Source organism: Lolium rigidum, chromosome 3, assembly GCF_022539505.1.
Source record: "Lolium rigidum isolate FL_2022 chromosome 3, APGP_CSIRO_Lrig_0.1, whole genome shotgun sequence".
NCBI lineage: Eukaryota > Viridiplantae > Streptophyta > Magnoliopsida > Poales > Poaceae > Lolium > Lolium rigidum.
Genome location: NC_061510.1, coordinates 313713099 through 313739285, shown reverse-complemented (window position 1 = coordinate 313739285; position 26187 = coordinate 313713099). Strand labels below are relative to the sequence as shown.

The window sequence follows — 26187 nt, the reverse complement described above, 5'->3', positions numbered from 1 at the left end:
GATGCGACTTCTGGATGAGTCCAAGGGAGGAAGGTTTAGGGCTGTGGGGCGAAAGGTTTGGAATTTCAGTTTCGGAAATATTTCGGTCACTACTGAAATTTTCGGCCAAAGTACCGAAATTTTCTCTCGAAATTCATTTAAATATTTGAAAATTATTTTCGAATTAGTATGTAGTACTGAAATGTCTAGAATATTTTGACCGAAAGGTAATATTTCAGGGTCTACTGAAATTACTAAAATTCAATGAAATTCGATGAAATCTCACTGAAAATGATTTCCACTAGAGCCTCGGAGTCGTACATGGATTCGAGTTCGGACTTTCCGTGCAAACGTGTATACCTAGCCAGGGCTGTACCTGGCACCGATCAATTCCGCTAGCATGTATGGCGAGTGGGTTGGGGTGACTTTAGCTTTTCCTTATTGTTGCCATGTTAGATGTTTGTTTAGTTAGAGGAAAGAGAGCTAAGGAAAAGAAGGCTGACTTATCTTAGCTAAGGGCATCTCTAAAAGATGACATATACATCGCATTGCCAAAAAATTACATCGCGAAAAAAATCTGATTACAACAAATGATGTATTTTACATCACCATTGCCACAGTTTAACCATAAAACTACGATAGATAACTAAAACTTGACACTATGATAGATAGCTCAACAATGGTGGTGGAGGAGTTCACTTCCAATCATCGTCCGAGTTGTCGAGGTTGTTTCAGAAGTTTGAATCCAACTCGGAGTAGGAGCTCGACTAGAGGACGATGGTTGAAGGGAGCATACCGACCACCAGCCACGATGGGAGGCCCAGCTAGCGCCGATAGGGTCGCGAATGGATCACCATGAAGATGGACACAGCCACGAGCACCTCCCCACCTTCTACAGCTCTGGGAGCAGGGTACTCTGACTACGTGCAAGACACCACTCACTACCACGGTGGCTTTGTGTGTGTTAGGTCTTTGGTTGTACGCCCTTGAGTATGTCTGGTATTCTATGTATGACTTGTACGCGTTTTTGCCTCTCCTTCTAATAAAAGTTCGGCCAAAGTTCCTTTGAAAATGTATGAGGACATGCAAATGCATGCTCAACAAAAAATCATGTTTAGGTAACTATTCTAAATTTTATTTTGCGACCACCATCATGATATCGCCGACGGTGGCCAAGGAGGTTACACTTCTTACATGTATAGTTTTTGGCACGAAAATTAAGAAACACACATTAAAGGACAAGCTACACAAGTTTTCGGCAAGATTAACCCTAAATTATAAACGTGAGAAAATAGAGAAGTTTATTATAAACGTGAAAAAATAGAGAAGTTTGCATGAGCTAAGAAAATGCAATCAAATGCGTAAACAAATGTTCACATGATTGGCTCGACGCAATACACTATATCAAGGAACGGAGGGAGTATCAAACACCAGGAGGTAGTGGGCAGGTGAAATTTCTCAGCACTTCGGTAGAGAGTAAGTCAAATCATTTTCCTAACTTTTGTGCTGCAAAATCTTTAGAAAATGCACATCCTGCGCCAAAACACTATATGACACATCGTATATCACAATTCAAAACATGTATAACTACATTAAACCATTTTATCATTCCCACAGAGAAGTCTAAAACAGCTCATATTACATACAAAAGAATCAACAGATTCAGAATTTCAACCTTCTGACATTCATGCCTTGGTAAATTCCAAAAACACTTGCTGTGTCTTTGTTCTTCAAGGTCAGCCTAGTAACCAATCACCAAAAGATGTTCTTATAAAGAACACAAAATAAGTATACGCCAGGTGACAAACAACACTTCAATTTTTCCCAGGTGTAATTCCAACCACGACGTTGCTAACCTGTGTCAAATGAACAGAGGTAGCTAAGTACTCCAAATTCAATTAGCATGCTAAAAGATACTTCATTGGATTGAAGCATACACGCGAGGGGCTTACCAGTTTACCCTTTTCGTCAACTGTCATAGGGTTCTCAACAACAACGGTTACATTCTGGGGATGAGATGTGGGCTGCAAGAAGATGAAACAGAAATGAGATAAATAATTCTACTCACCAGGAACAATTTGTGAGCATAAAAGTACATGGGTATGGACAATTGGACATACAGCAGAAGTGGATGGGGCATTATATGCAGATTCATTTGATGTAGGCCTTGGACATGGTGTTGGTGACATGGTATTTATCTGAAATTCAGAACACAGATGGCTCAAAATCAGTAAATATTCCTGCTAATATATTGCATGAACTTGCATCACATGAAGGTTGAGAGCGAGGCTAAACTTACCCCAGTATTTGTGATATACTCGCAGATGGCACATTTGACAGAAGGTGCTCCATGTGGATACATCAAAGTTGTCCGGCACCGACCACAGTTCACGTGGGCTATATTGTTGACTGCATGACGTACAAAAGTGAAATAGCTCAAGAAAGGAGGTCCACACGAAATGGAAGTGCAATATTTCATAGAGGCGGTATAACATAGCCTACTACTGAAAGCACAAAGCAAATTTTCAATTAACTGAACGTTATTCTATTCAATGTTCAGCATGCAAATCTAGGCTGTACTAGACCAACAATGTAGAGTCAAATTAGCTATACACATGCTTTTCCATGTGAGGATGCTATCATTCTAAACCCTGAAGCATGCCACTATTAGGTCTTGCATCGCTGCTTGCTAAATTAATTAGCAGAAGGCAATTGACCACATCTAAAGTTCCACGGATGACACACATTCCTCAGACAATGTACCATGCCTTTGTGTCAAAAGCATAATGTGAAGCTCATAAGAAAAAAAAAAAAAAAAAAAACAGGAAATGAGGCAGAATTAGCATTACCTGGTCTGACAAGATTGACTGTACTGCAACATGAGCATCTCACAGTGTCTGCATTACGGGTGTACATCAGCAAAGTTCGGCAGCCACCACATATAAGCTGAGCCATTTCCACTGCTGCATTACAAAGTTCGTACTTATATAAGCATTTTTGTTTCATATCGAACTTCTACAAGTATATTGAATTGATGAATTAACAACCAATCAATATGGACAAAGTATATAAACCCTAAAACGGTAACAGCTTTGGAGATACTGGAAACATAGAATAAGAAGTTAATAATTGACTGAAATTGCAAGAATTGCTTCTTTCAATGACAAACAATCAATTAACCCAGCACTGCATGGGCTACATGGTAGTATAAATATGACAGGAGAATGAAGTATGGCGGGAAGCAGTGAGCAAAGAAATGTGTCCAAGCATAGAATACACAACTGGTGACCTGTGAAGAAGATATTGTCCTACTTCCCTGAAGCTTTTACTAATGCAACTAGTCGTTAATTTTCAGAGGTACGTGCGTAGCAAGTTTAAGATTTTTATTGCCGTCCTGAGGAATGAGATTTTTTAAGTGCAGATACTGAAGTTCTTTTTTACTTATCCACCAACTGAGGCAGAATGAGGAGGTAACCAAGGGACCGAATGTGAGTATAGTTGCCTGGTTGGTGCAAACCGTGGCACAAACATTTTCAAACTGGGCCTCTTTGGAACTCAGCAACAAAAAATATCGCAATGAACATTTGTTGAACTATGAAACCCCAAAACACACAAGAATATTTGAACTAAGAACTTCCGAAAGGTAAAATAAAATGAGGTTTCGGCCCATGTTGATTTCCTTAAAGGGCACATGAATGTATTACATAGGAATTTGGCAACTCCATTCCTATTTTTGAATGACAAGTAGGGAAAAAGATCCAAAGTATCAGATTTCTGTGAAAATCCGGCAATCTAAATGGACCTTGGTACACTGGTAAGCAGGAGGCAGCAAAGATGTGAACATTGGGATACAGGACAAATGGCAGACCATGTAGAGACTACTCATAGTGGAAGTAACATAGGTAGTAACATCACACACCCCAAGATGTTTTGGTGACATGGCATATCGATAAATAAAGAAAGAGAATGAGGTGGTAACTAGCTATGTTACCATAACATCACACACCCCAAGACAAAATGAGTCTGCAACGTAATAAATGACACAATCCACGAAACCATATACAAGTACAAGTTACTACCCACTATGGAGGTAGTAACATAAACTAGTAACATATGCATGTTACTAGTCTAAGTTACTCCCCATTATGACCAGCCTAAGTGAAAAGGACACAGAATGCACAATTTAGGCAGTGGATGGAAGTAGGCACCGTTCTGGGTTCCACTGCAGTTGCAATGCTAGGAACATAAGAGTTATCAACAGAATACTGTAATTCGAACACTACATTAAACTAACTATTCACCCAGCGCAAATAATTGCAATACAGAACTAACATGAAAATAAATTCTACCACTATTCAGCTGTGGAAGTAGTTTCTTTTTTAGAAGATGGCATACATATACAGATCCAACACAAATAACAGTGTTGTCCAAATTTAAAATGGCTCTGTTATTTCCTGTGAAACAATACCTGGACATATAGAACAAACACAGACAGATCCTTACTGTTCTCCGAATTTAAAACAGTTTTGTTATTTCCAGCGAATCGACAGCACTTGTCTATGCGTTTTGCGGAAAAGCCACTTGGCCCTTTTTGACAACAAACAAATGACAGGGTTCAACATAAGATTCATCCATCGACCTGATATTATCCACTCTGTTCTGGAATACCAAAGCCTACCATACTAGCAGCAGACAGCAAAAGTAGGCCTGCAGAAGCCTGAAGTGAAGTAACATAGAGCAAAACTGAACCATGTATGCGGAGAGAACGAATTCAAATGCCACGGTGACTCTCTGCCTAGCATGCCCTTGGTAAGTAAGTCCTGCTGCACAGATTATCGTAGCATTTGCAAATGCAACAGTAAACTCTACTTATCTTACTTCGGATGGTATAAGTGAGGCGATGGCAGTACGACAATAGCAACAACGGAAACGAAATCGGGCTGCGTCATCCAAGTACCTGGCGCTGGGGGCGGGACGGCGGTGATGGCGCGGCACAGGGCGCAGCAGACGCTGGGCGCCCCCGCCGGGTAGGCCAGGACGCGCCGGCAGCGGTGGCACACGATCTGGCTCTGCATAGCTGCGACCGAAGCTGCAAAGGAAAGGGGAGGCGCGACGGCGTTAGGAGTGAGGAACAAAGGCATTAGAAATCGACGGAAAACCTATCTATGCACCGGAAACAAAATCCGATCGTGCGCTGACCAGAGGGCGGCGAACAAAAATATTGGGGAAAAACCGAGACCAGCCGTACGCTACCCTACAACTACTAGTCAAGTACAACGCCCGCTGCTCCGTGGCGGATCTGAGGTCGCTCGAGATCCCCGATCGTGAGGCGGCGGGGTGGGCGAGGAGAGCGAGGAGGGCTGCTTACCGGTTCTGGACGGAACTTGCCGCTCGTCCCCGGCCTCCGGTGGCGACGGCCGGGCCCGTGAAGGTAGGCAGGTGCTAGCGAGGGTGGCGCGGCGGCGATTTTACGTCGCCGGCGGAAGCGGCGGGGAAGGGGAGAGGACCGGAGCGGAGCGGGAGAGAAGTTGGTATCGGGATTGGGGAAGACTGGACGCGGTGAAGGAACCGAGGGACGGAGGGAGGGAGGAAGGAAGGCGTCGTCGGTTTGAGCTCTGCTTTCGGTTGGTTGTGTCACGCACGCGGCTCCAGCCCTCTGTTTTCCTGCTCCTACAACTACTACAAGTCGGCGTATCAATAGTCAACGCGCTCTCCCGCAGTTCCCCTGCATGTCGCGTTAAATGCGTGTTTGCCCATTAACAGGAGGTTGAATCCAGTGTGTGTTGGCAGCGCATGACACGCACACTGATATCTTTTTGATAAATTTGCTGATTTGGCAGGATATATGGTGTGAGATGTTCTTTTGTTAATCTGGTATCTGTAACGCCACTTTAATTAACTGAATATTTCAACGAATGGATATGGCATGTCACGCATGTGAATTTTTGACAAAAGAGACCACATAGTCGAGTGAATTGTAAAAAACGACCACCTCTAAAAATTATTGTCAAAAAGGACCACCTGCATCGTGACGGCACGCGTGCCAGGCGACACGTGTTGCCTGCCCATGGCGGCATGTCCACAGTGATCAATGGATAGTGTTCTGATCGATGAGTGCACGTTAGCTACAAAATTTGTTGAATTTGTCTTTTTTGCTGAGCCTAAAATACAACGTATTTGCAGTGAATTTTTGCACCATTGTAGTGCATAGAGTTAGCTACATGCATGTATTTTTTCGAATTTTTTGAGATGTTTAAAAAAAAAAGCTACAGTTCGTGGATCAGGACACTGTGCACATGCCGTCGTTGGCTGTGGCGGCAGGCCCTGCCGCCTCCGGCTGTGGAGACAGGCGACACGTGTCGCCTGGCACGCGTGCCGCCACGACGCAGGTGGTCCTTTTTGGCAATAATTTTTGGAGGTGGTCCTTTTTGACAATTCATTCGCCCAGGTGATCTCGTTTGTCAAAAATTCCACGCACACATTGGCTCCCTCTGTTTTGGTGCTCCTACAAGTCGGTCTGTATTTGGGAACAGTCAATGCGCTCTCCGCTGCGTGTCGCACTATATCCGTGTTGCCCTTTTTGCCAGGACGTCGAATCTAGTGTGTATTGGCATCGCAGGGCACACGCTGATATCTCTCCTTCATAAGTTTGCTGATTCGGCAAGGCATATGGTGTGAGATGTTTTTTATTGATCCGGCATCTGTAACGCCACTTTAATTAACTGAATATTTCAAGGAATGGGTATGGCATGTCACACACGCGTCTCCCTCTGTTTTTGGTGCTCCTACAAGTCGGCCTGTATTTGGGAACAGTCAATGCGCTCTCCCGCTGCGTGTCGCGCTATATCTGTGTTGCCCTTTTTGCCAGGAGGTCGAATCTGGTGTGTGTTGGCAGCGGAGGGCACGCTGATATCTCTCTCTTTGATAAATTTGCTAATACGACAAGGCTTATGGTGTGAGATGTTTTTTGTTGATCCGGCATCTGTAACGCCACTTTAATTAACTGAACATTTCAACGAATGGGTATGGCATGACACGTACGCGGCTCCCTCTGTTTTGGTGCTCTTACAAGTCGGTCTGTATTTGGGAACAGTTAACGCGCTCTCCCGCTGCGTGTCGTGCTATATCTGTGTTGTCCTTTTTGCCAGGAGGTCGAATCTGGTGTCTGCTGGCAGCGCAGGGCGCTCGCTGATATCTCTCTCTTTGATAATTTTGCTGATATGGCAAGGCTTATGGTGTGAGATGTTTTTTGTTGATCCGGCATCTGTAACGCCACTTTAATTAACTGAACATTTCAAGGAATGGGTATGGCATGTCACGTACGCGGCTCCCTCTGTTTTGATGCTCCTACAAGTAGGTCTGTATTTGGGAACACTTAACGCGCTCTCCCGCTGCGTGTCGTTCTATATCCGTGTTGCCCTTTTTGCCAGGAGGTCGAATCTGGTGTCTGCTGGCAGCGCAGGGCGCACGCTGATATCTCTCTCTTTGATATATTTGCTGATGCGGCAAGGCACATGGTGTGGGATGTTTTTTGTTGATCTGGTATCTGTAACACCAGTTTAATTAACTGAACATTTGAAGGAATAGGTATGGCATGTCACGCACGCGGCTCCCTCTATTTTGGTGCTCCTACAAGTCGGCCTGTATTTGGAACAGTCAACGCGCTCTCCCGCTAACCGCTACGTGTCGCGCTATATCCGTGTTGCCCTTTTTGCCACGAGGATGAATCTGGTGTGTGCTGGCAGCATAGGGCGCATGCTGATATCTCTCTCTTTGATAAATTTGCAGATCCGACAAGGCATATGGTGTGAGATATTTTTTGTTGATCCGGCATCTGTAACGCCACTTTAATTAACTGAACATTTTAAGGATTGGGTATGGCATGTCACGCACGCACGCGGCTCCCTCTGTTTTTGTGCTCCTACAAGTCGGCCTGTATTTGGGAACAGTCAACGCGCTCTCCCTCTGCTTGTCGCGCTATATCCGGGTTACCCTTTTTGCCAGGAGGTCAAATCTGGTGTGTGTTGGCAGCACAGGGCGCACGCTGATATCTCTCTTTGATAAGTTTGCTAATCCGGCAAGGCATATGATGTGAGATTTTTTTGTTGATCCGGCATCTGTAACGCCACTTTAATTAACTGAATCTTTCAAGTAATGGGTATGGCATGTCACGCATCGTAGCTTCCCCTGTTTTGGTGCTCCTACAAGTCATCCTGTAATTGGGAACAGTCAACGCGCTCTCCCGCTGCGTGTCGCGCTATATCCGTGTTTTCCTTTTTGCCAGAAGGTCGAATTTGGTGTGTGTTGGCAGCGCAGGGCGCACACTGATATTTCTCTCTTTGATAAGTTTGCTGATCCGACAAGGTATATGGTGTGAGATATTTTTGTTGATCCGGCATCTGAAACGACACTTTAATTAATTGACATTTCAAGGAATGGGTATGGCATGTCATGCACGTGGCTCCCTCTGTTTTCGTGCTCCTACAAGTCGGCCTGTATTTGGGAACAGTCAACGCGCTCTCCCGCTGCGTGTCGCGCTATATCCGGATTGCCCTTTTTGGCAGGGCGTCGAATATGGTGTGTGTTAGCAGCACAGGGCGCACACTGATATTTCTCTTTTTGATAAGTTTGCTGATCCGGCAAGGTATATGGTGTGAGATATTTTTGTTGATCCGGCATCTGTAACGCCACTTTAATTAACTGAACATTTGAAGGAATGGGTATGGCATGTCACGCACGCGGCTCCCTCTGTTTTGGTGCTCCTACAAGTCGGCCTGTATTTTGGACTAGTCAACACGCTCTTCCGCTGCGTGTCGCGCTATATTTATGTTGCCTTTTTGCCAGGTGGTCAAAGTTGGTGTGTGTTGGCAGCGCAGGGACCACGCTGATATCTCTCTCTTTCATAAGTTTGCTGATCCGGCAAGGCATATGGTGTAATATTTTTTTTGTTGATCCGGCATCTGTAACGCTACTTTAATTAACTGAACATTTTAAGGAATGGGTATGGCATTTCACGCACGCACGTGGCTCCCTCTGTTTTGGTGCTCCTACAAATCGGCCTGTATTTGGGAACAGTCAACGCGCTCTCCCGCTGCGTGTCGCTCTATATTCGTGTTGCCCTTTTTGCCAGGAGGTCGAATCTGGTGTGAATTGGCAGTGCAGAGTGCACGCTGATATCTCTCTCTTTGATAAATTTGCTGATCCGGCAAAACATATGGTGTGAGATATTGTTTGTTGATCCTTCATATGTAACGCCACTATCTCTACTACTTATCTATACCTAATAATAAAGGAGATAAGGTTTCTGCCAAAAAGTTTCGTCAACGCTTTTTTTAGAACCGTTTTGCCCTCCCACTAAAATACATAATACATGAAATTGCCACCGTGGATGTCAAACGTTTTCTTGGTTTGATTGAGCGCTCGGGTGGGCCTAGCTTCGCCAGCAATTTTGTCCCCGTTCTGGCCATGATGGGCCACATGACTGTGCTATCCCAGTTCCGCATCATTCGCCCGTGCTAACCAGGATAATCAATATCTAAAGAGATGCCCAGATTAGTACCACCTCGTTTCTTTAGGACGACTTTTACGGGTTCATATACTCAAGTTTCCTCGATGTCAACAAGTCGCCTAGAAAAGCATAAGCAGCAGCCAGCAGATCTAATGATCAATGAGAGCGAAAGACTCGGATGGCTCATATGGGTGGATATAATCTGTATTGGAAATTAAGCAGCCGGCCAGCTAAAGGAAAACGACGGCCGCGGTTGTGGGAAGGGCACCTGATGGAGAGCTTGATGGAGTGGAGCCGGAGGTGGCTTGAGAAGATGAGCAAGCCGCCGGGATAGAGAGGAAGCTGCCGGGGGCCGGGAGGACAGTCGGCGGCCCGACCTGTCTCCCGTACGAGCGGCGGCAGAGGAGTAGCGGAGCTGCCCTCAGCGATGCCAACCGGCCCCGCGGCACCATCACCTCAACGCCTTGAGGTAAACTGCTCGTGGACCTGCATCTCCTGAGATGTGCCATGTGGCCGGCAGCGGACACTCTCCCTCAAGATGCTGCAGGCGGCTGCTCGCCTGAGAGCGCACGAGGACACGCGCGGCGGCGTGGATCGGACGCACGGCAGCGCAAGGCAGGTGGGGATTTCATATCAATTTCTGGTGAAGCTGCGCGCGCGCCATCGCAGTGTCGATGCTTCCTCTGCCTTAATATCATTGCCAGTATCTCCTACCTGCAGCGTTCAGATGACAAAGCTGATTGCCCATCTGGTACTACTCGCACCTTAATTTTTTTTAGTTTAACTTAGGTTTTATTGTCGTTGGACAAAGATTTGGTATACATCGACACAAGTAATCTCTTATTTTAAAATTTGAAAATAATATTTTTAAGTTTTAAATAAAATAAAAAATCATGATGTAGCCACTAATGTATCTCACAAATGATCACATTTTCTCGAAAACAATGTATCGTTTGGGCTACATAAAAATAACAAATGTGTAGATCTGAGCATAGTGATTTCGAATCTCTAAAAAAACAGACTTCGTCATTTTTGTGTTGTTCAGAATAGAAAAACATTTAAAATTGAGATTTTACATGTTAGTAGTAGGATATTTCATTACTACTTTTACATTTTTGTTTCATAATTTTTTGTATATGTAAATTTAATTTTTTGAATTTTCTAATATGCCAAGCAACTTGTGCTCGGGAGTCAAAATGACTTTCCGCTCATTGTTGTAGAATTGTGTTTATTCCTGCTTGATACTGGTTCTTGGAGTAGCATCTCACCGTGTCAACAACGATTTGCTATATCGAAAAATATTTAACAAAAACAATCCATTGTAGAAAAATGATTGTTTCTTTTAAGACCTTTGTGTTTTAGCTTGTCATAAATTCTCGAGGGGTGGTGCAATGCGGAGAATGAGAGAGCGAGGGGTGGTGGGTGCTAGCACAAGAACAAAGACCGTGTATGGACGACAACCGGTAATATAGACCAACCGGGATAGATTTCTGATTTATTCCGTAGCGAAGCACGGGTTTTGTCCTAGTACTTTAAAAAAGGGGAGAGTGTTCCGTCGTCAATCTATACCGCGGTCCGTCGTTTTGCTTCGTCGCTCGTCCATCGGATTTTTTGCCCCTCCCCAAATCACGTACCAACACGATATTCCTCGCGTGCCCCCACGGTCCACGCCCTGATGTCGCCCGCATCTTCCACCGAAGGAAGAGAAACAGAGCTTCGTGCCCCATCACGCCGCCGTCCATCGATGTTCGGCCAGCGATTCGGTCTTTCCTGCGGCCGAGCCGCCGACGCCTCCTGGTTTGGCCCTATCCCGATCTTCTTGCATTCTCCGACTCGAGCAGCTCGCTGCCCCGACGGAGTTCCGGAAATTCCCATGCTTCGTTCAGTTCGTTGTTGATGCAGACGAGCCGAGGGCTTTTCCGCCGACGCCACTGACCGGGGGAGTGCTTGGGGAGGAGACCTTGAGGCGGACGATGCAGGCCACAACTGGCGCGAACATCGTCTCCGGTGGGTGCCGAGGTGGACGACACCGGCATCTCCTGCAACGATCTCAGGCTGCTCCTCGATATCATGGGCACCTGTGCGGCTGTGCATGTGAATTGATGCTAAGCGCTCCTAGATTTGGTCAGTCATATGTTCGATGAAATGCTACAGTCAAAATTCTTCTTAGATTTCTATCTCAGAGCTCTTTTAATTCTTTTTAGTTCCGGTTCTGCAAACCATATGAACTAATTACTCATGATGAAGTGTTGTACACATTGTTCCTTCTCAGGGTATAAGGAATGAGCTTTTAGGGGAGCACAATGCTGAGGCTGCACTGCTACAGTATGTGTTGTCAGCGAAGGACAGGTACGCGATGTTGCCGCCATTCATATTACCTATGCTGCTGCCGAGCCTTGCTTTATGCCCTAGGACTATGGTTAGATTTGTCAGCGCCACTTTTGTGACATGGTACCGACATTGGCCACTGTATTTTTTCTCCTTTTCCTACACAAGGTTCCCTTGTGTCTGGTCGCTGCTCAACCATCCACATCCATGGATGTGAATCAGGTCATTGGTGACTCCAGGTCTTGCTACGGCATTGACATGGAAGGAGTGATCATCATAGCACATGACCTCAGGAAAACCTGATGACCCAATATCTGATGAGATGATGCCTCTACTGTCTGTACAAGCTTTGTTTATTTAAATAAAGACTTTGGTAATCCATAATTTATGTTGTTTGCTCTCCATGTATATTGTGTTCATTTCCTTGTCTTGCTAACAGGTAGATAATTAGAGGAGATTTGACTAAAAGTTGCATGTTTTGCTGTCTTACAGATATTTTTCTACGTTTATTTTAGGACAATTTCCCTTCTCTTTTGTTGTGATGGACTGATATAAGTATAGGTATTATGACATCAAGACTTAATTTTGTGAAATGGAAGAAATGAACCATGACAGCTATTTTTTTTATGGTTTCAGCTTAAGAATCGAAATGGTTTACCAAGTTATATTGCACTACGGATAGGCGGCAGCGGCTGCAGCTGGACTCCCGGAGAGGTACCTCATCTTCATGACCGCGTAGCTCGCCGAGGCAAGGAAGGTGAACGGCTCGCTGGCAGACGATGCGGGTGGTGCCAGAAAAGATGGACAATGAGTACTGCCACTCAACGCTGGGCTACCTGCACGTGCAGCAGGACATGTTCCTTGTTCAGAATTAGCTCTCGCTTCCTGATGGTTGGGTATCTGATCATAGGTATGTGTTGTGCTTGTTCAAGATTTCAGCTTCACTCTCTGGGTCCTCAATTCCGCTCAGCACTACAACCTGGAGAGTTCTAAACATGATTCATATTTCAAACAGTTAAGGAGATGCTTCTCCAAGTATTAAGGTACGCAAGCCTGTTGTTTGTTCCATTTTCTTATCAACTTCTGCAAGTTCTTTGATATATGCAAGGTGGTGGATGATTAACTGACTATTATCCATCAACGTGATTTTAAAATGTGTAATGAAAGTTCTGTTAAAACAAGTGCAGGACTCTTCAATGATTTGGGTGTTTACCGCCGTCATGGTCGCCGTCTATGCACACAAGTAGCTAAATATTACTCCCTTCGTTCCAAAATGTAAGGTGCCTAAGGATTAGTAAAAAGTCAACTTTTTTAAGTTTGATCAAGTTTATACATAAAAATATAAACATTTACAAGTACTGAATCAACATGAATAGATTCACCATAAATTATATTTTCTTAATATGTCTATTTGATATTGTAGATGTAAAGATAGTTTTCTAAATATTTGATCAAAGTTAGTAAAGTTTAACTTTTGACCAATCCTTAGATGCCTTACGTTTTGGGACGGAGGGAGTAAATGGCAATGCAAGTTCCGTGTATTATTTGGTAAGAGATGCAAATATATAAATCTTTGTGACAAATGATTTGTAGTTTCGTTTCACATAGATAATATTCCTTAAAAGTATTCCAATTTCACTAAAACTCAGTACACATATCAAAGGTATATTGCATCCTTCTTAGTGTTTGCTATATTGTTTTTCTATCTGCCCATCTTAAACTTTTTGCCAGCTCAATTTATTCCAGTTTAATGGTTGGAGGTGTTCTTAGAATGCAATGCTTGCTATTTATAGATAATGCATCAATTAAAATTTATCATCCCCAAGAAAATGTACACTACGAACACAACTATGTTTACAACATGTAATATGCTATATCTGTAAGAACTACATTTAATTTAGACTGGTCTATATCAGTAAAGATACATAAGGCCCCTCCATGGTCACACCTTCATAAGGCATGCAAAGAGTATTATTATGTCATGGTTATATAAAATTTGAGCAACTCAGTTTACATTGCCTCATTGTATTGTATTTGTTTGAGTTTTCTTATAAGGTTAGTTTATCTCTTAGTAGTATCAGATTGGACCTCTAGGTACACGTTCACATATTTCTGTTCCTAATGGTGCGCGAATTTGCAAGTGAGATGGTAATTAACTAAATAAGGCCTACAAATTTAGTAAAAACTCAATGACATCTAATTTTGACCATTGTTTCAGAGAAATATACGATCATTTATGGTATCAAATCAATATCGGTAGTTTCACAATAAAATATATCGTTTGGTACTATGTAAGGGAATTGGCACACACAAGGGTCTAATGTACCCGAGACTAGGATTTACTCAAAATTAGGTACTGTACACAAGTTTGTCAATTACCGTAGAAGAGTAGAGGTATGTGGGTATTCTATGTGAGACAATTTATGCTCTCTGATTTCTCGCTAACATATAGCATTACACTAGGTTCATAAAATATGTTGCCATCCTTCTCGTTGTCTCTTAAGATGCATTTTCCATTAGTTTGTAATCTTTTGGTTTGAGAAAAACTTGCAGGATGTTCTTATTTCTTATGTATTGGTAGTGTGTCTTTTCTGTTCAGAAACTTCAGTGAGATATTGACTTTTGATTATCCAGATTATATAAACCCAAATGCATTGTTTTTTGTGCACACTAGGGCTTCTGAGACTGAACTAGCGAGCATATATATATTCATTTAAATATAACAGACAATTTTATGTTGGGTTTGATAAGAACCCTTTTTGCTTTCTTGATAAATAATTGACAATCGACAAAAAAGCGTTCTTTTATATATAACCTGCTTGTTTTATTATAACAAGTCTTATAGGGAAATGCCCGCTAAAGAGAAAATCTATCTGATTGTCTCTTGGCCGATATTGGTTTTTAGAAAGAAAAAACAAGAATTTTCTTATTTTTTATTAACATTAAGAAAAAAGAATAGAACTAAAATGAAATTGGCAATATAATTTTTATATACTTTTGAAATAAAAAAAGGGTTTTTGCAATCCTTATTTCTTGTCTCACGTAAACCTTTTGATTTGGAACATGGAGAGATGGCTGAGTGGACTAAAGCTTTGTGAAGGAGTGTTTTTTTTATTTGTGTTGCTTGATGGTGTATTAGGAGAAATTATGGTCAAACAGATGGAATAATAGAGCAACACTTGTAGAAAAGGGGAAACAAATTTGCTTATGTAAGGATATGCCGGTGAATGGATTAAGGCTAGAGAGATTTCCACCATATGTGGTTGTCTGGCAGGGAGAGAGAATGAAGGGTGACATATTGATGAATTGACTCCAAGTGAAGTCTGAATGATCATGGAGTGCAACAAATATAAAGATTGGAGGGGGAGGTTTCATCAAGAGGATGGAATGATGAGAAACAATGTGTATGCTAGCAAGATACGAGTGGAGGACGAGATGTGATGCCAGTTGAGTAAATGAAGAAAAATATCCCAGGATTTGTAATATAATCACAAACTACATGCAACTCATATTTATATTCCTAGGTTGAACAAAAAGTCAAGCATGGTCGCAACAACCAGCAATAATGTAAATAGGATGTTGATGGTTGGAAGTAAAAAAAAAACATATTAGCTTTGCAACCAGTTGATAGACAATATAAAATAAAAGAAGATATCTACAATAATGAAAGAAATACTAACTAGATCAATAGTTTTATAAGTTATATGTTTTTCTCCCGTGGCAACGCACGGACATTTAGCTAGTAATTAACTAAACATTTCAAGGAATGACTATGGCATGTCATGCACGCGGCTCCCTCTGTTTTGGTGCTCCTACAAATCGGCCTGTATTTAAGAATAGTCAACGCGCTCTCCCGATGCGTGTCGCGCTATATCTGTGTTGCCCTTTTGTCAGGAGGTCGAATCTGGTGTGTGTTGGCAGCGCAGGACGCACGCTGATATCTCTCTCTTTGATAAATTTACCGATCTGGCAAGGCATATGGTGTGAGATATTTTTTGTTGATCCGGCATCTGTAATGCCACTTTAATTAACTGAACATTTCAAGAAATGGATATGGCATGTCACGCATGCGGCTCCCTCTGTTTTGGTGCTCCTACAGGTTGGTCTGTATTTGGGAACAGCCAACGCGCTCTCCCGCTGCGTGTCGCGCTATATCCGTGTTGGCCTTTTTGCCAGGAGATCGAATCTGGTGTGTGTTGTCAGCACAGGGCGCACGCTGATATCTCTCTCTTTGATAAATTTGCCGATCCGGCAAGGCATATGGTGTGAGATATTTTTTGTTGATCCGGCATCTGTAACGCCACTTTAATTAACTGAGCATTTCAAGGAATGTGTATGGCATGTCACTCACGCGGCTCCCTCTGTTTTGGTGCTCCTACAAGTTGGCATGTATTTGGGAACAGTCAACGTGCTCTCCCACAGTGTGTCGCGCTATATCTGTGTTGCCCTTTTTGCCAGGATGTCGAATCTGGTGTGTGTTGGCAACGGAGGGCGCACACAGATATCTCTCTCTTTGATAAATTTGCCGATCCGGCAAGACATATGGTGTGAGATGTTTTTTGTTGATCCGGCATCTATAATGCCACTTTAATTAACTGAATATTTCAAGAAATGGGTATGGCATGTCACGCACGCGGCTCCCTCTGTTTTGGTTCTCCTACAAGTCGGCATGTATTTGGGCACAGTTAACGCGCTCTCCCGATGCGTGTCGCGCTATATCCGTGTTGCCCTTTTTGCCACGAGGATGAATCTGGTGTGTGCTGGCAGCACAGGGCGCACGCCGATATCTCTCTATTTGATAAATTTAATTGCTGATCCGGCAAGACATATGGTGTGAGATATTTTTCGTTGATCTAGCATCTGTAACGCCACTTTAAGAAATGGGTATGGCATGTCACGCACGCGGCTCCCTCTGTTTTGGTGCTCCTACAAGTCGGCATGTTTTTTGAAACAGTCAACACGCTCTCCCGCTGCGTGTCGCGCTATATCCGTGTTGCCTTTTTTGCCAGGAGGTCGAATCTGGTGTGTGTTGGCAGCGCAGGGCGCACGCTGATATCTCTCTCTTTGATAAATTTGCTGATCCGGCAAGGCATATGGTGTGAGATATTTTTTGTTGATCCGGCATCTGTAACGCCACTTTAATTAACTGAACATTTCAAGGAATGAGTATGGCATGTCACGCACGCGGCTCCCTCTGTTTTGGTGCTCCTACAAGTCGGCCTGTATTTGGGAACAGTCAACGTGCTCTCCCGCTGCGTGTCGCGCTATATCTGTGTTGCCCTTTTTGCCAGGAGGTCGAATCTGGTGTCTGTTGGCAGCGCATGGCGCACGCTGATATCTTTCTATTTGATAAATTTGCTGATCCGGCAAGGCATATGGTGTGAGATATTTTTTGTTGATCCGGCATCTGTAACGCCACTTTAATTAACTGAACATTTCAAGGAATGAGTATGGCATGTCACGCACGCGGCTCCCTCTGTTTTGGTGCTCCTACAAGTCGGCATGTATTTGGGAATAGTCAACACGCTCTCCCACTGTGTGTCGCGCTATATATGTGTTGCCCTTTTTGCCAGGAGGTCGAATCTGGTGTATGTTGGCAGTGCATGGCGCACGCTGATATCTCTCTCTTTGATAAATTTGCTTATCCGGCAAGGCATATGGTGTGAGATGTTTTTTGTTGATCCGGCATCTATAACGCTACTTTAATTAACTGAAAATTTCAAGATATGGGTATGGCATGTCACGCACGCACGCGGCTCCCTCTGTTTTGGTGCTCCTACAAGTCGGCCTGTATTTGGGAACAGTCAACGCGCTCTCCCGCTGCGTGTCGCGCTATATCCGTGTTGCCCTTTTTGTCAGGAGGTCGAATCTGGTGTGTGTTGGCAGCGCAGGGCGCACGCTGATATCTCTCTCTCTGATAAATTTGCCGATCTGGCAAGGCATATGGTGTGAGATATTTTTTGTTGATCCGGCATCTGTAACGCCACTTTAATTAACTGAACATTTCAAGAAATGGATATGGCATGTCACGCATGCGGCTCCCTCTGTTTTGGTGCTCCTACAGGTTGGCCTGTATTTGGGAACAGTCAACGCGCTCTCCCGTTGCGTGTCGCGCTATATCCGTGTTGCCCTTTTTGCCAGGAGGTCGAATCTGGTGTGTGTTGGCAGGGCAGGGCGCACGCTGATATCTCTCTCTTTGATAAATTTGCCGATCCGGCAAGGCATATGGTGTGAGATATTTTTTGTTGATCCGGTATCTGTAACGTCACTTTAATTAACTGAACATTTCAAGGAATGTGTATGGCATGTCACTCACGCGGCTCCCTTTGTTTTGGTGCTCCTAGACGTTGGTATGTATTTGGGAACAGTCAACGTGCTCTCCCGCTGCGTGTTGCGCTATATCAGTGTTGCCCTCTTTGCCATGAGGTCAAATCTGGTGTGTGTTGGCAACGGAGGGCGCACGCTGATATCTCTCTCTTTGATAAATTTACCGATCCGGTAAGGCATATGGTGTGAGATATTTTTTATTGATCCGGCATCTGTAACGCAACTTTAATTAACTGAACATTTCAAGGAATGGGGATGACATGTCACGGACGCGGCTCCCTCTGTTTTGGTGCTCCTACAAGTCGGCCCGTATTTGGGTACAGTCAACGCGCTCTCCCACTACGTGTCGCGCTATATCTGTGTTGCCCTTTTTGCCATGAGGTCGAATCTAGTTTGTGCTGGCAGCGGAGGGCGCACGATGATATCTATCTCTTTGATAAATTTGCCGATCCGGCAAGGCATATGGTGCTAGATGTTTTTTGTTGATTAGGCATCTGTAACGCCACTTTAATTAACTGAACATTTCACGGAATAGGTATGACATGTCACGCACGCATCTCCCTCTATTTTGGTGCTCCTACAAGTCGGCCTATATTTGGAAACAGTCAACGCGCTCTCCCACTGCGTGTCGCGCTATATCCGTGTTGCCCTTTTTGCCAAGAGAACGAATCTTGTGTGTGTTGGCAGCGCAGGGCGCACGCTGTTCTCTCTCTCTTTGATAAATTTGCTGATCCGGCAAGGCATATGGTGTGAGACGCTTTTGTTGATCCGGCATATGTAACGCCACTTTAATTTACCAAACATGTCAAGGAATGGGTATGGCATGTCACGCACGCGGCTCCCTCTGTTTTGGTGCTCCTACACGTCAGCCTGTATTTGGGAACAGTCAAAGCGCTCTCCCACTGTGTGTCGCGCTATATCCGTGTTGCCCTTTTTGCCAGGATGTCGAATTTGGTGTCTGCTGGCAGCGCAGAGCGCACGCTGATATCTCTCTCTTTGATAAATTTACTGATCCGGCAAGGCATATGGTGTGAGATATTTTTTGTTCATCCGGCATCTGTAACGCTGCTTTAATTAATTGAACATTTCAAGGAATGGGTATGGCATGTCAGACACGCGGCTCCCTCTGTTTTGGTGCGCCTACAAGTCGACATGTATTCGCGCTATATCCGTATTGCCCTTTTTGCCAGGAGATCGAATCTGGCGTTTGTTGGCAGCGCAGGGCGCACGCTGATATCTCTCTATTTGATAATTTTGCTGATCCGACAAGGCATATGGTGTGAGATATTTTTTGTTGATCCGGCATCTGTAACACCACTTTAATTAACTGAACATTTCAAGGAATGGGTATGGCATGTCACGCACGCGGCTCCCTCTGTTTTGGTGCTCCTACAAGTCGGCATGTATTTGGGAACAGTCAACGCGCTCTCCCGCTGCGTGTCGCGCTATATCCGTATTGTCCTTTTTGCCAGGAGGTCGAATCTGGTATGTGTTGGCAGCGCAGGGCGCATGCTGATATCTCTCTCTTTGAAAACTTTGCTGATCCGGCAAGGCATATGGTGTGAGATATTTTTTGTTGATCCGGCATATGTAACGCTACTTTAATTAACTGAACATTTCAAGGAATGGGTATGGCATGTCTCGCACGCGGCTCCCTCTGTTTTGGTGCTCCTACAAGTCGGCATGTATTCGTGCTACATCCGTGTTGCCCTTTTTGCCAGGAGGTCGAATCTGGTGTGTGTTTGCAGCGCAGGGCGCACGCTGATATCTCGCTCTTTGATAGTTTTGCTGATCCGGCAAGGCATATGGCGTGAGATATTTTTTGTTGATCCGAGATATGCAACGCCACTTTAATTAACTGAACATTTCGGAATGCGTATGGCATGTCACGCACGCGGCTCCCTCTGTTTTAGTACTCCTACAAGTCGGCTTGTATTCGCGCTACATCTGTGTTGCCCTTTTTGCCTGGAGGTCGAATCTGCTGTGTGTTGGCAGCGCAGGACGCACGCTGATATCTCTCTCTTTTATAAATTTGCCGATCTGACAAGGTATATGGTGTGAGATATTTTTTGTTGATCCGGCATCTGTAACGCCACATTAATTAACTGAACATTTCAAGAAATGGATATGGCATGTCACGCATGCGGCTCCCTCTGTTTTGGTGCTCCTACAGGTTGGCCTGTATTTGGGAACAGTCAACGCGCTCTCCCGCTGCATGTCGTGCTATATCCGGGTTGCCTTTTTTGCCAGGAGGTCGAATCTGGTGTGTGTTGGTAGTGCAGGGCCCACGCAGATATCTCTCTCATTGATAAATTTGCCGATCTGTGGTGTGTGATATTTTTGTTGATCCGGCATCTGTAACGCCACTTTAATTAACTGAACATTTCAAGGAATGTGTATGACATGTCACTCACGCGGCTCCCTCTGTTTTGGTGCTCCGACACGTTGGCATGTATTTGGGAGCAGTCAACGCGCTATCCCACTGCGTATCGCGCTATATCAGTTTTTCCCTTTTTGCCATGAGGTCGAATATGCTGTGTGTTGGCAACGGAGGGCGCACACTGATATCTCTCTCTTTGATAATTTTGCTGATCCGGCAAGGTATATGGTGTGAGATATTTTGTATTGATCCGGCATCTGTGACGCCACTTTAATTAACTTAACATTTCAAGAAATGGGGATGACATGTCACAGACGCGGATCCCTCTGTTTTGGTGCTCTTACAAGTCGGCCTGTATTCGGGAACAGTCAACGCGCTCTCCCGCTGCGTGTCGCGCTATATATTTGTTGCCATTTTTGCCATGAGGTCGAATCTAGTGTGTGTTGGCAGCGGAGGACGCACGCTGATATCTATCTCTTTGATAAATTTGCCGATCCGGCAAGGCATATGGTGACATGGGTATACCCTTCGGGTACCCATTATTGGTATACCTGGATCGGCTCGGCCCCAATATGGAGAAGGCCCAACAAGGCAACCCGAAGAAGTAGTCGACTAGGACTCTTGTAAAACCCTAAGCTAGTTGCATATATAAAGCTAGCCAGGGCACCCGAAATAGAGGAGACAATAGATAGACAACATAGCTCCGCCTACGGCGGCACCCTGTAAACACATCTATGATCATATACTGGATTGCTAGCAGCACGTAGAGATCCTCCACTGAGGGGACCCGAAGCTGGGTACGTCGTGTGCCTAATCTCGCTCCCGGAATCTCCATCATCGCTCTCTCCCGAAACCCAAGTCTACAATACGTAGGCATTGGCGAGGTGATCCCTCGTCAATTGGCGCCGTCTGTGGGAAACGCGACGACTGGATTTCGTTATCCGGGCGGGATCGATCATCATCAAAAAACTTCAGAATTTCAAGTTTGCCAGCAACGTCATCAATGATATCGGAGAATCAGAAAAGTTGGATCTAATCCGATAAGCTACGCCCGCGAGCGATACAGCGGACGCGGCCGCGCCAGCAAGAACCATCGCACAAGTCGCGGAATATCGCCTGAGGGGAGATTGAGATTGGTCGGATTCCATCCACATGGCTAGAGCGATCCGAAGAAAGCACATACAGCGGCTGCCGCAGATCAAGTATCAAGAAGACTATGCTGATATGTATTGGTATCCAATTCAGCGCACGGGTCCGTGTCTGGCGACCAAATAGGTTACGCGTAATAAGAAAAGGTGCAGGGAGAAGAAGAATTTTGGTCGTTGCATCGCGTCAATACCATCAAGGCATCAATCACCTCCAAAGAACACATCGTTTCAGAGCTAAGTATTCTTACATACTACTGTACATAGATCTTTTAACTTATCTACATTATACATATCCAAAGATATAGCTAACTACTCAGCATGAATAAGATGGGTAACCTATGACATGAAACGGCGCAGCCGAGACTACGAGCACGCATCCGCGAGACGAGCCGGCGAGATCCCAATACAAATCGCTAAAGTCAGCTTCCTTATTTTTCCATGATGGAGACAGCCGTTTATTTAGGCCTAGAACAATCAAAGTCGACCGCCATCGTGTACTCGTTGTCGTTCACCTGCCAGCGCACGCCCGACATCACGAACTCACCATCCGACACAAAAAATCATCAGGTGTTATATTTTCAATTAGTTATTACTTACAAAATATATTTGGCCAAATATTTTTCGGCTGGTGCCGCTATTTGCGTATAGTTTTTGCGCCGTAATATAACTGCAGATTGGCACAAGCTTCGACTGCTTCGCCAAGCACATTCGCCACACCCGGGGGGCTCGCCCGCCGTGAACTCGACAATTCTCCCCTCCATGCCGTGAATCTGAGGGAACCAGCATCACCATCCACCACTGAGGCTTTTTTATCGACATCTTCTATCGGCTAGCTCAGCTGGCGGGAATTTACCTCGACGTTTATCAAATACGTCGACAACTTTCGGCTATGCACCGCCTGACTTTACCGTCGCAACTTCATTTGCTTCATCGTCCATGAATTTATTTTCTTCGGTTCCAGTGGATTTATCTTCCTCGGCTCAGTGGATTTATCTTCTTTGGCTTACTGGATCTATCTTCTTCGGGTTATTATTGGTTCACTCTTATACAATATTACCCGATGCGTTTCCGGGTCAATGGATTCATCTTCTATGGTTATTACTGGAATTATTTTCTTCGGCTCAATGGATTCATCTTCTATGGTTACTACTGGATTCTTCGGTTCAATGGATTCATCCTCTATGATATCAGCGGATTCACTTTCTATGGTTATTACTGGATTCTTCGGTTCAATGGATTCATCCTCTATGATATCGGCGGATTCATCTTCAATATATGCTTCATATTTAATGGCTGGATTCATATTATATTATTGTCAATGGCTTCATCCTAAATGGCTTCACCTTATATGACGCCGCGACTCCCTCAACTTGTTCCGACATCACGGCTAACACTCGGGGGCTCGACAACGACTTTGCCACGAGTAACAACTGTGACACGGCATCTAAGCAACAAATCATGACATCACCCTAGCGGCGCTCGGGGGCTCGGCTATTTTTTCATCGATAATTTGGCGGCATCTATTTTTGCTATTTGGTGGTTTCTACTTCAGCTCAACTTTTTCGCTGCACTCGAAGACCTCATCGCGCATCGACTCTGTCGTGCCCAATAAGCTAAGTGTTCCTTTATTTCACATAAAGTTGATTATCATTTAATTTCGCCGCACCCGTTGCTTGGGGGCTACGCGGCATATATTCACTTTACATATCATCGAATCCGAGCATCTGACACCGCATGCGAAAAGAGAGTCAAGGAAAAGATAGAAAAAGTTTGTTTATTTGTGCAGGAGATAGCAAATTTCAAAGTATATAAGAGAGAACCCGACGAAATTGTCTACAGGGAGAACTCGACGAAATTGTCTTCAAGAAAGAACAGGACCCGACGAAATTTTCCTGAAGGAGGAACCCGAAGAATTATCTTCAAGGAGGACCCGAAAAATTATCCTCAAGGAGTATCCGAAGAATTATCTTCAGGGAGGACCCGAAGAATTATCTTCAAGGAGGACCCGAAGAATTGTCCTCAGGGAGGACCCGAAGAATTATCTTCAAGGAGGACCCGAAGAATTGTCCTCAGGGAGGACCCGAAGAATTATCTTCAAGGAGGACCCGAAGAATTGTCCTCAGGGAGGACCCGAAGAATTATCTTCAAGGAGGATCCGAAGAATTGTCCTCAGGGAGGACCCGAAGAATTATCTTCAGGGAGGACCCGAAGAATTATCTTCAAGGAGGACCCGAAGAATTATCTTCAGGGAGGACCCGAAGAATTATCTTCAAGGAGGACCCGAAGAATTGTCCTCAGGGAGGACCCGGAGAATTATCTTCAAGGAGGACCCGAAGAATTGTCCTCAGGGAGGACCCGAAGAATTATCTTCAAGGAGGACCCAAAAAATTATCCTCAAGGAGGATCCGAAGAATTGTCCTCAGGGAGGACCCGAAGAATTGTCCTCAAGGAGGACCCGAAGAAATTTTCTTCAAGGAGGAACTCGACGAAATTTTCAGCAAGGAGGAACCAAAAAAATGGGTCCATTAACTCGGTCATATTGTTCCGAGCAAGAGCATCGGTGATGTACCCGACAATATAGAAGAACCAATATATTCGGCTGTCTCATCAAGCCCGAGAGAAAAATAGAAGAACCCGCAAAATGGGTCATTGCATCAGCCGAACAAGGCACTTGACAAAATATTCTCGGAGCGCCAAAGTCACGAATAATCTCTCGAATGCCGCAAAACTCTGCGAAGGTAAGACCCCGGGTCCGTCCTGAGCGGCGTGGCACCGTCTCTGACGTCGGTTTGCTACTTTTTTCCGTATCAACAGATACGAAGAAAAATCGTAACGGACGCGTTAGGTACCCGATAAAACATGACTGGGACTCGACACATGGTAAGACCTTAAGCGGCACATGTCGAGTTAACACCAGTATCCCGAGATCATGTCCAGGGACGTGATCTTGAAGTAGGTTCTTGCGGGATTGCCACAAGAGCAGTTAACTGGTACCTGATCCGTCAGATGAACCAGCCCCATTTACCATTATCCCTGAACAACATAGATAGCAACGGCCTGGAGTCAATAAAACGAGGGGCTGCGCCCAGAAATATAATCAAGTTCTTTATCGAGTAGTACAACTTGAGTCTATGCCCGTGTGCAAGCACCTGCGCATAGGCTCGGGCTACTCTTATCGAGAGTATTGTTCACCCTCCCGATAAGATACAAGAAAGAGGAAAAATTGTGGTGTCGATTAAAGCAAGTTGAGCCTACACCCAAGTGCAAACACTTGGCTGTAGCCTCGGGGGCTACTCCCATCGGGAGCGCTGGCCGCGCACCCGATAGAAAAATAACTTCGACAACATCTATGACAATCAAGATTTGTAGACTCAACTCGATTCTACGACTCGAGCGGAGCCTACTCCCATCGGGAGCACATGGATTTCATCAAGTCCTCCAAAAATATAGTTAAGTTCTTCATCGAGTAGTACAACTTGAGTCTATGCCTAAGTACAAGCACTTACCCATAGACTTGGGGTCTACTCCCATCGGGAGCGCTGCCGCGCACCCGATAGAAAAATAATTTCAAGAATCATCGACATCATCTACGCTACACATGATCTGCGATATGGACCTCGCCTTGTATTTCTTCGACTTCGGAGATGATTATGCTTGTAGTCTCTACGCAAGTCTTCGACTTCCCTAGACACTCGGGGGCTACTGACATGGGTATACCCTTCGGGTACCCATTATTGGTATACCTGGATCGGCTCGGCCCAATATGGAGAAGGCCCAACAAGGCAACCCGAAGAAGTAGTCGACTAGGACTCTTGTAAAACCCTAGGCTGGTTGCATATATAAAGCTAGCCAGGGCACCCGAAATAGAGGAGACAATAGATAGACAACATAGCTCCGCCTACGGCGACACCCTGTAAACACATCTATGATCATATACTGGATTGCTAGCAGCACGTAGGGATCCTCCACCGAGGGGACCCGAAGCTGGGTACGTCGTGTGCCTAATCTCGCTCCCGGAATCTCCATCGTCGCTCTCTCCCGAAACCCAAGTCTACAATACGTAGGCATTGGCGAGGTGATCCCTCGTCATATGGTGCTAGATGTTTTTTGTTGATCAGGCATATGTAACGCCACTTTAAATAACTAAACATTTCACGGAATAGGTATGACATGTCACGCACGCATCTCCCTCTATTTTGGTGCTCCTACAAGTCGGCCTGTATTTGGGAACAGTCAACGCGCTCTCCCACTTCGTGTCGCGCTATATCCGTGTTGCCCTTTTTGCCAAGAGATCGAATCTTGTGTGTGTTGGCAGTGCAGGGCGCACGCTGTTATCTCTCTCTTTGATAAATTTGCTGATCCGGTAAGGCATATGGCGTGAGATGTTTTTTGATGATCCGGCATATGTAACGCCACTTTAATTAACTAAACTGTCAAGGAATGGGTATGGCATGTCACGCACGTGGCTCCCTCTGTTTTGGTGCTCCTACAAGTCGGCCTATATTTGGGAACAGTCA

General features: G+C 44.8%; 1 protein-coding gene across 1 annotated transcript; it reads right to left on the bottom strand.

Moving 5' to 3' along the window:
- Positions 1 to 1542: 1542 nt before the first annotated feature.
- Positions 1543 to 5068, bottom strand: LOC124703733 (protein LOL3-like). The gene is made up of 6 exons (XM_047235961.1): positions 4937 to 5068; positions 2829 to 2942; positions 2279 to 2388; positions 2100 to 2177; positions 1932 to 2003; positions 1543 to 1835 (listed from the first exon to the last, which is right to left on the bottom strand). Exons 1-6 carry the CDS (start codon positions 5052 to 5054, stop codon positions 1794 to 1796), a joined length of 534 nt encoding a protein of 177 aa, XP_047091917.1. The 5' UTR covers positions 5055 to 5068; the 3' UTR covers positions 1543 to 1793.
- Positions 5069 to 26187: the final 21119 nt, after the last annotated feature.

Bases quoted from the DNA above. Each gene is read 5' to 3' on its own strand.
- LOC124703733 (XM_047235961.1), bottom strand. From the start codon at position 5,054: ATGCAGAGCCAGATCGTGTGCCACCGCTGCCGGCGCGTCCTGGCCTAC. The intron at 2,004-2,099 runs GTATGTCCAATT...ATCTTCTTGCAG, and splicing joins ATGCCCCATCCACTTCTGCT to CCCACATCTCATCCCCAGAA. The intron at 1,836-1,931 runs GTAAGCCCCTCG...CATTTGACACAG, and splicing joins TTGACGAAAAGGGTAAACTG to GTTAGCAACGTCGTGGTTGG.